Source organism: Caloenas nicobarica, chromosome 6, assembly GCF_036013445.1.
Source record: "Caloenas nicobarica isolate bCalNic1 chromosome 6, bCalNic1.hap1, whole genome shotgun sequence".
Taxonomy (NCBI): Eukaryota; Metazoa; Chordata; class Aves; order Columbiformes; family Columbidae; genus Caloenas; species Caloenas nicobarica.
In genome coordinates, this window is record NC_088250.1 from 2,119,296 (window position 1) to 2,129,468 (window position 10,173).

The 10,173-nt window shown below is 55.1% G+C and overlaps 1 protein-coding gene across 1 annotated transcript; it reads right to left on the minus strand.

Annotated features, from left to right (window-relative positions):
• Nucleotides 1-1,976: 1,976 nt before the first annotated feature.
• On the minus strand, nucleotides 1,977-5,474 carry FZD7 (frizzled class receptor 7). Its single transcript, XM_065637417.1, has one exon. It carries the CDS (start codon nucleotides 5,398-5,400, stop codon nucleotides 3,673-3,675), a length of 1,728 nt encoding a protein of 575 aa, XP_065493489.1. The 5' UTR covers nucleotides 5,401-5,474; the 3' UTR covers nucleotides 1,977-3,672.
• Between the last annotated feature and the right edge of the window lie 4,699 nt (nucleotides 5,475-10,173).

The following is a 10,173-nucleotide window of genomic DNA, read 5'->3' on the forward strand; positions in this document are numbered from 1 at the left end:
GCTGTATTTATTCTCCCGATCCTATATTATCCCGTGCGGTGTTGCAGCTGCCAAAACCACACGCTCGTGCTGGCATGAAACAATTATCCTGGTTTATATAGAGCAGGCTTGGCAATAGTCTATCTCAACGAGCAGTCGCAGCGCTGAAAGATTCAGGGTCGTCTTTTCCTCTCCAAGCAACAGACTAAATTTCTTTCGGCTGGAAACATGGTTTTAAAAAATAACAGGAGTAGAAAGAGAGTGTGGAGAGCAGGGGAAGGCAAAGTACCTGTGAGGTCTGGAAAGAAGTGAGGAGGAGATGCAGAAAAATGAAAAAAAAAGGTTATTTACGATCGAAGGTAGTAATTTGGTTTCTAAACCCGTGTGAAATTATAAATAATGTTTACAGTTGCCAGTTGGTGAACACGGGGACGTGTGGGTTTTCACTTGCACGCAGAGCTGTTGGTTGCGGGTGAAGCACTTAGACAAAAACATCCAGCTGCTGGTGTGGGTATCCCACCAAAAATAAAGCCAAACACACGCTGACGCACCAGAAAAGCCCTTTTTTCTGCGGAGATAAGCTTTCAGTTGCTGCTGCTATTCCTGAACTCCAGAACTGCTAACGCCTGGTGTTTAACTTGCCTGAAATAATACTTTCTTCTAGAATGTAACACGAACGTCTCTGAAACTTAAGAACCAGTGTTAATATAGTTTTCGTGAAAATGTAGTATATGGTATAAACTTCCAGGGATATTGCTCAACAACTACTACTTGCCAAGGTCTTGTGAACCAAAACCCCTGCACAGACAAGAGCCAAAGGGGAAGGGTAGGAAGCGTTTCCTAAACCTGCAAAAACGTTAACTGAGAGTGGGCTTAAACATTAGCCAAAGAACGAACGTTTTGCAGCGATTAGAAAAGGTTGGTGAAGGCTTATTTTTCCAGACAGCTTCACAATTTTTTAAATTGTACTCCATTCTGAAAGTAACTGCAACTTTGTTATCAGAATGGGGATAAAAGATTTTTATTCCAGAAGGCCAGACACTATCGCTACTTGAAATTCTCCAAATTGTTTCCACCGGGAGCAAATTGAGCCTTGATGCGAGTCACATCTGCTTAAAAGTGAACACCAATTGCTTCTACTTTACACCAGCATCAAATTTCACATAGAATCTCAGATTTTAAAAAATCAACTTAAATCCCAGGATTTGGATCGTTTTGCGTAAGCGCCTTTAAATCCAGAAGTACCTAATGGGAAATACTGAAATAAAAGCATTCAGCGTTAGTGGTTTCTGGCAGAAACAGAGGCATTTCCTTTCAGATATGAGCCTGTCCCTTAGGTTTTAGTCTAGCCGTAGTTTAAGGAGGAAGGGTGATGAACCCAACGAACAGGCTGAAATCATCAGGAGAGACAAGCTGGAAACTGTCCCCATTTCACAGGTGTAAAATTCTGACTGTAGCAACACGGCTTGAGCTCTAAACATTCATTCCAGTGTAAAATAATGCAATAAACCAGACCATTCCGCTGGAGCTATCAGCTTTCGGATGACTGTGATAAGAAAGAATGTAGGCTGCAGGCCAGCTATTAAGATTAAAGTGAAATTCACCTGAACAAAACTGGAGACAGCAAAGGTGCTGGGGGAGAAAACAGGCAGTTGAAAACATTGAGAAGGAGCTAGTGCTTCCTGCAACACCCCCACCAGAGCAAGGATTTAATTCCCAGCCCCTGTGGAATGGGAGGAGGCATTATCCCTGTTTTCCAGATAAGGAAACTGGTTTATCAGCTCGTCCTTGGCTGGGATGGCAGCGCCCAGTGAGGGCAAACGGCTGGAGCGGGCTCAGAAAGGCCAGGGTCTGCTCAGTATTTTCACAGGGTATTCACCCAAAAGCCTCTTCCATCTCCTGCCCCCCTTTCTATAACCTACCCAGTGCTTAAAGGCTGAAAGAACACCATTGGAGCCTTTGTATTAAAAATTATTTATTTAGTGATCTGTGCACGGGAAGAAGCAGGGCCTCATACAGACCTTCGAAACAATCAAGTAAAAACATAAATACATATTTTCTTACAAAAATGAGATTTACAAAATATACATACTGCACTTGTCTTACACGTTTGGGGTTTGGTTTTTTTTTTGTTGTTGTTGTTTTTTTGTTTTTTTTTTTTTTTTCTTTCTTTCTTTCTTCCACGTGCACATTATGAAAAGACAAAACCCCAAGCCCTGCAAGGCTGAAATCAGATCTGCTGGAGGATTCGGCTGCTGGGCCCATTCCACGGGTGCAGCCCGGACAGAGCAGTCTGCCCCTCACCCTCAACAGGGGCTGGAGTTTCATCCCAGACACTTCTCCTCAAAATAAAACAAACAAACAAACAAACAAAGGAAGAGCAGCTATAGGGTGGAAAACTTGCTAAAAATCCAGAATTTCCTATTTTGTCCTTAGGCAAGAATATACACACACACACATATACACTTATAAAAACAAGCCTTCAGTGAATATAAAGTAGTACGCAAAAAATAAAATACGAACAAGTCAACACAAAAATTTCAGAATAGAAAAATCTGTCACATTTTTAAAAAGAAAACGATGCGTTCGATGATGGAATCTTTGACCGTCCTTGCCAGACGTGCTCAGTGGGAAGTTCCCCAGCTCCGTTGGAGCTGCAGCGAGGAGGCTCCTGCTGGTTTGAACCCCAAACCCCGGCCCCTCCTGCCCCGGGAAGGGACAAAGGGGCCATCGTGAGCCAAACGTTCCTCCTGTCCCCAGGCCTGACCTCACCTGCAGCCAGCGCGCTGCAAAGCAGGGCACAAAACACGTTTATGGGGAGGGAAGAAAAAAATAATCCTTACGTATTTCAATGGCTCTTGTTTTGGCAGGTGCTCTCGGTTAATGCTCTTCTTGCCCTCCAAGTCTTGCGTTTCCTTCAGCTTAGAAAAGCGACCCGTACGGAACGGTAGGGAAACATCCTGCCTTCTCCTTTTTTCATAAAAGGAATGTTTATTTCTGCGAGCTCCCCACATCCCAGGGTGAACCTCAACGACTCCTTTTTGTTAGTTTGCCCATAAAAACCGATCCCATGCTTATGCCTTTCTACATAGAAAACACTTTTGTTTCCCCCTTTGTCTCCTAGAACAAAGGCAAGGGGGAAAAAGCCTTCCGCTGAAAAGCAACAAGTCATTTCTTTTCAGGGTGTGGAACAGCAACCCCCTCCTCCTTCCCTACAGCAGCAGCAACAGAATTCTCCCCCTCAAACCGATGCGGACAGGTACACGGCTGAGGTACAAAGGACCTGGCGAGCCGCGGGGACGGGACCCGCTCTGCGGTACTCACGGGCTGCTCCGCCGAGCTGCGGTCACCCCGCCACGCACAGGGTCTGGCTGCTGCTCGGAGCTGCCTGCCCTCCCCTCGGCCAAAGCCAGGCACCGCGGGCTTAGCTGGGCCGGGTTTTGTTCCTGCACAGGGCTAGCGGGAGAGACGGGCGGGGGGGACTTCTCGTGAGTGAAGGACTCTCCAATCCCACCAGTGGCCTCTTTTGCAGAAGCGCCACCGGACGCAGTCTGTCTGATCCTTGAAGCAAGGATATTTTTTCTTTTCAGGCTCTCTGGGAGGAAGAAAAAGTTTGGCAAAGCCTCGCTCCCTCCCTGTTCGGGGAGCCGGCGCCCCCGTTCTCAGCGTGCGTGCACCAGAGGGGCCGGGGGCTCATACCGCCGTCTCGCCTTTGCTGCCCGTACTGAGTCTGTGGTAGAAGCGCCGCCAGGACTGAAGGGTTTTGCCGGACCAGATCCAGAAGCCGGTCGTGATCCCGACAATCATGGTCATGAGGTACTTGATCATGAAGACCGTGAAGTCCGGGCTCATAGGGGCAAAGTGGCTGGGACAGGGCACAGCGTAGGTTTTGCAGGTCTGCAGGAGCCACGTCTTCTCCCAGGTGCCACGGAACGCCTGCTCGTAGAAGTAACACGCCAGGACAATGGTGGCAGGGACCGTGTAGAGGACACTAAAGACACCGATGCGCACCATCAGCTTCTCCAGCTTCTCCGTCTTGGTGCCGTCGTGCTTCATGATGGTGCGGATGCGGAACAGGGACACAAAGCCAGCAAGCAAGAAGGAGGTGCCGATGAAGAGGTACACAAACAAGGGCGCCAGCACGAAGCCCCGCAGCGAGTCCACGCTGTAGATGCCCACGTAACACACCCCGCTGAGCACGTCCCCATCCACCTGCCCCATGGCCAAGATGGTGATGGTTTTGACGGCGGGCACGGCCCAGGCTGCCAGGTGGAAATACTGGGAGTTGGCCTCGATGGCCTCGTGGCCCCACTTCATGCCGGCGGCCAGGAACCAGGTGAGGGACAGGATGACCCACCAGATGGAGCTGGCCATGCCGAAGAAGTAGAGGATCATGAAGAGGATGGTGCAGCCTTCTTTCTTGGTGCCTTGGGCCACAGTGCGGTAGCCGTCCTCAGAGAAGCGCTCCAGGCACACCACCCGCTCCTCCAGCAGGAAACCCGCCGCGTAGGCCACCGCCACCATGAAGTAGCAGCCCGAGAGGAAGATGATGGGCCGCTCCGGGTAGCTGAAGCGGCGCATGTCCACCAGGTAGGTGAGCACGGTGAAGAGGGTGGAGGCGCAGCAGAGCACGGACCACACGCCCACCCACAGCCGGGCGAACCGCACCTCCGCCTCCTTGAAGTACATGAGCCCGTTGGGCCGGGCCGGCTCGCAGGGGGCCCCGCAGTCCCGCTCCCCCAGGAACCGGTAGCCCAAGTACGGGGGCACTTTGAGCTGCCGGGGGCAGGAGAAGGAGAAGCCGGAGGGGCCGTGCGGCGGGGTGAGGAAGTCGGGAAGGTAGGCGGCCGTGGGGTGGGCGGTGGCCGGCCTGCCCGCCGCGCCGCCGGGTCCCGGAGGGGCGTCCGACGTGTTCTGCCCCACGCAGATCTCGCCCGCGCCGTGGACGGGGAAGTTCTCGCAGCGGAGCCGCTCTGGCCACTGGAAGCCGAACTTGTTCATGAGGGCCTCGCAGCCCTGGCGGGCCCGCTCGCAGAGGGAGCGGCAGGGCGGGATGGCCTGCTCCAGCACGGTGCACACCGGCGCGTACATGGAGCACAGGAAGAACTTGAGCTCGGCCGAGCACTGCACCTTGACCAGCGGGTAGAACTGGTGCACCTCCAGCCCCGCGTCCTCCTGGTTGGTGTGGCCCAGCAGGTTGGGCAGGATGGTCTGGTTGTAGGCGATATCCGTGCAGAGCGGGATGGAGATGGGCTGGCAGAAGCCGTGGTCCGGCACGGAGATGCCCTTCTCGCCGTGGTAGGGCTGCGCCGCGGCTCCGGCTCCGGCCGGCGTGCCCAGCAGGGCGGCCAGCAGCGCGGCCAGGCCCAGCCAGGGGCAGCCGCCGGCGGCCGCTCCGCCGCCTCCTGCTCCGGCCCGCATGGCCGGGGCCCGGGCAGCCGCGGGCGGGGGGGAGCCCTTCAGAGCCGGGCGGCGCGGCGCCGCAGGGGCATCGGCGGGGCCCCTTCCGCGGGGCGGGGGCGCGGCGGCGGCTCCGCAAGGAGCGCGGCCCCCGCCGGACCGCCGCGGCTCTTGCCGGGCTCGGGCGGGTGGCGCTCGCAGCGCGGCGGCGGTTCCCCCGGCGAAACTTTCCGGAGCTGCCCGTGCCGGAGAAGGCGGCGGCGAGGCGGGAGAGGCGTGCGGAGCCCGGCGGCTCCGCGCAGGGTCCCGCGGCGGGGGCGGAGGCGCTGCTCGCCGCCCGGCTCCGGCGACGTAGGGGACGGCTAAACGGATTGTTACCGCGCCCGGCTGAGCCGTGTCTTTTACTCCAGGGCTTAAGTAACTTTTAAAATCCAATTACGGGCGCGATCCTCCCCGCGGCTCGGCTGGGCTCCGCTGCGAGCTGAGCTGCGCTGCGCTGCGCTGCGCTCCCCTCCCGCCCGCTCCGCTCCGCTCCAGCCCACGGCCGCCCCGGCACAAAAAAATAACCCATATACGCGCGGGCGCGGCGCGAAACCCCGCCCCCCCGCCGGCCCCATTCACAAACCGCGCCGGGGGCGGGGCTTCGCTACGCCCGCCTGCCAATCCCCGCGCAGAGCAGCGCAGGGGGCGTGGCGGGTGGGGAGGAGCCCGCCAATCGGAGCGCAGCGGGCGGGGCGCGCATGGGGAGGAGCCCGCGCTGGGCTGGTGCGGGGGCGGGAAGTTGCGACGAACTTTTTCCCATCCCCGGCGGGGCGGGGGCGGGAGGAGCAGCCCCGGGACCTCCCACACCCCCGGGACCTCCCACGCCCCCGGGGCCTCCCACGCCCCCGGGGCCTCCCACACCCCCGGCTGCCCCCACCCCGGGTCCCGCACCCCCCGCGCCACAGGGCAGAGCCGGGAAAGGCGGGGGGGCCATGCCGCTCGCTCAGGGTGGCCCGGGCAAACTAAAATTAACTGGCTGCTTTCCGAGCGGGCTTTGAACGTGCAAACAGCTGCCTGTGCCTCAGAGTTATTAAAAAAGGATTGAAAGAAATAGGCGGAAAAAAAAAAAAAAAAAAAAAAAAGAAAAGCTGCGCCCGGGTGCGTTTGCAGAACGAGCTGATTTTGCGCTGTGGGGAGGTTGGTGTCTGCGCCGTCACCTCCCCCAGCGTGGGGGCCGGTTTGTTACCGCAGCATGGCCGGCAGAATAAACGCTTTATTCATGCAGATCTAAGCTTTAGCTGGGGGAAGGCCGCTTTTTTTTTTTTAAGCGTCCAGTGTTACCTTAGCAAAAAGGAAAAATTTTAAATCCCCATCTGCGCCGCCGCAACCCCTTCAGGGACTCGCGAAAGCTGTAAAAAAGCAGCGGTTCCTTTCTGGAAGCGCCAGGCAGAGGGTGGCCCAGGTGGGACGCGCAGCCGGACGGGGGGTGTTTGCTGGGGCAGGAGCGGGGAGCGTGCGGCGCGGCCCCGTTTTGAGGCGCAGCGCTGAAACGCGGGGCGCTGCGACCATCCGGCCCCCGGAACACGCAGGCAGCGCCAGAGCCCGTGGTCACAGACCAAGAATCATCCGACCTGCCCCATCCCTCCCCTCTTCCCCTTCCTAACTTTACTCCGTTTCTCAGGATCGTGCTGAGCAAACCCGCCAGTCTGTCCGTCCTGCAGGGCCTTTCAGGAGGGTTTGGCCGGGACCTCCAGCAGCAATTGTTGGACAAATGTTTCCCATCTCCTCTCCTGCTCCTGAACAATGTGTCCTCATACCAGCAAGACCATAGACCTTCAGCTTTTGTTACATTGGGGAGAAGCTGACGGTTGTAAACAGGCTTGCTAAAATAAAATTACTTCTCTAAAAGTGGATATGTTTTTAAAAATAATACTGTGCCCTCCAGAATATGGACGGGCAGGACTAACTACTCGTGGCTGCAAGAGTTGTTTCTGGAAAAGAAACGTCTTTTCGTCAATCTCGGTCACAGCAGTTTGTGAGGGCCTTAGAGGAACTGCAGTTTTGCTGTTTGTTAAGGCTTGCTATCTGAATTCCGTACTTTTCTACACCTCGTGACTAAGCAGGTTCACCTAAATCAGCTCCCATGGTATAAACTTATACGAACTTGTCTACTCTATTGTTTGTTCTTTGGCTGTCACTACCCTTCAAAACCATTATTCTTTCCTTCTCTTTTTTTTCACCCCATCCCGTCTTTCTCTACCGCTCCATGAGCCGCTGAGTCACCTATCTGTGATAATCACCCTAAAGCCTCTGTTTCTCGCTTTGACTGACTTCATCTGCAAAGCGTTTCGCGATATTTGCCACGGAAAACGTTGGATGAAAGGAGACGTGTCACTGGCAGGCACTGACAATGCAGAGCAAGTAAAGCAACTGCAAACTTTCCGCCCCGTGCTTTGCTCGTTCCGATTTCTGCACGTAAAGAGACAAGTTCGGAGCTATTAAAATAGCGTTGCAAGCAACTACCTCTCAGCAATAGGGAGACAGTGGGAGAAGCTGTTCGGACTGAGGAATGTCAAGTGGCAAGACGTTAACTGGGTATTTATTTACAGGCCAGGGCAGACGGCACCCGTGTCGCCCCCGTTTTCTACTGTTCCCATTTGGTGGAGTCGTCGTTCCCAACCATGGTGCGGACGACAAGCTGACCGGGAGCTCTGGGACGCGCTGGGAAAGCTGTGTGGTGATTGTGCTGAACGTCACGTGGAATCGGAGTGAAGTAAAAGGAGGGAAAAAAAAAAAAAGAAGTGGAAGAGTAGGTAGAAAGGAAGAAGGAAGGAAAGCTGTGTCCCAGATTATTTCCTAGGGAGATAAGGAGCGAGCTCGCTATGTGGAATGATGCTGCTAGGCCATCTCGGACAGCAGGAATGTGCAACAGGATTTACTGAGATGGAGGAAAAAAGGCTCTTGGGTGTTACCAAACTTCGAGTTTGTGCTTTTTTTCTGGTTAAACCCACGGGGAGATGGGGCACAATCACTGAGACAGGCAACGGCAGTCTCGGAACAGCAGATCGAAGCCTAAGAAAATCCCAGGCTGCTAAGCCAGCCTAGGACATCCTGACAGCTTTCAGGGGACAAACAAACAGAAAAAGCAGCAGCAAAATCCAGGACTGTGGAACACAGGTTGCCCCAAAGCATCGAGAAGCTCCGTAAGCAGCGTCAGCCACGTTGCGAAAGGCAGCAAACTTGCACTGGCCTCCTGTTTTCACCTCGGTCTAAACTGGCGAGTGTTAGCCTGCAAAATTACTTAAGTTTCCTGCCAACAGGAGGGATTCTCATCAGCAGGCGAGCGCGGGCGCCGCGTTATCAGCCGCCAGAACGAAGTGCCGCGCCAGACTCCGCCGCCTCTGCAGAGCCGTCTGTCCGCACCACGGAGCAATTCCAAAGGTTTCCTCCCAGAATCTCCTGCCCGCCAGCGTTCCGTCGTGTCCGTGGGCAATAAACCTGCACAAGCAACGTCCCGGCAAGGCCGAAGTACCAGAAGAAGTGTCCGGTCTCGGGTATCGGTACCAGCTCTGGAGCTGCCTGCCTGGACTGCTGTGCACGGGGACAAACACTCGTCGGTCTTTTCACGCGTTTCAAAATAAATCCAGTTCCTTTTCCGAGCCAGGCCGAGGAGCGCCATCCCTCCACCGCGGCTTTTCCTGCTGTTTTAAAGCCTCCTTTACAGGGCCAGTATTTCCTTGTTTCCCGTCCCATCTGATAGAAAACTCTTCCCATGGCGGGAGGGAAAGCAAAACCCCCCTCCCCACCCCACCGCTCGTCGTGGGTGCCCGAAGGGGAACGTTTTCAGGTTCCCCGTTAAAGCCTTCCAGTTCTTGCCCTGGAAGAGCCCAGGCCAGCCCGTTCTCCCCCCGGTTGCTCCCAGCAGCTTACTGGGGCTCCCTGGCCGTCCTGCTGCCCGGCACTGCCCGGCGCGGCCACCCCGAGTGCCAGACCGGTCCCGGTTCGGTTTAGCTCTGCGTTTTGAAGCACGCGTCCCGTCCGACGTGATCGGGCAGCTCCGAACGTCCCAATTCGCACTCCCTGGAGCCCAGTGGGGGAAACGCCGGGAGCCCCATGGGGGAAAATGATGCATTGGCCTATTTTACGTAGCGATTTGCATAATTGGAAATAAAGTCAGTTCGCGCTGTTACATCTGCTTGAATTTCTAGCAGCCTGATAGATTACGCTAAATTGCATCTTGTCTGAGCCCACCAAAGAAACCTGGTCTGTCTGTCCCTGGTCTTCCACAGGCAAACCCCTGCCCTCCCCCAGCCTTCGTTTGGAATTAGATTGAAGACAAAAGCAACTGATTGAAAAGAGCATATGGGGAGGGCACAGGTGACAAAAGGCAGGGGACACTGCTGGAGGGGATGCGCTTTCCCGTAGGGAGAGAGGTTGCATCATGGATATGTAAGATAATTATTAGCTTATGAAGTAGTATCCCAAAGGATCCAGGGAAGCTCCGCCGCCTTCCGCATTTACCACCCAATTGCAGAAAACATTAGGAAGCCTTCCCGAAGATGGGCAGTCAGGCCCCTGATTGCTTTCATCTCCAGGAATGAGAAAACCAAACCTGAAGCTGACCTGCTCAGCCCCACTCCAGCTGGTGAGGACACCCGTCGCATTTTAACCCCTGCCTGCCACTTGGAATTCCCGTTTCCTTCAGTCCAGGTCTGTCTCCTTTCCCACCATAGCAGCCGGCAGAGGCCCTTGGTGATCAAATGCAGGCAATCCCTCCATTTCACTTTTTTCAGCGAGGTGCTTTTTAACAAA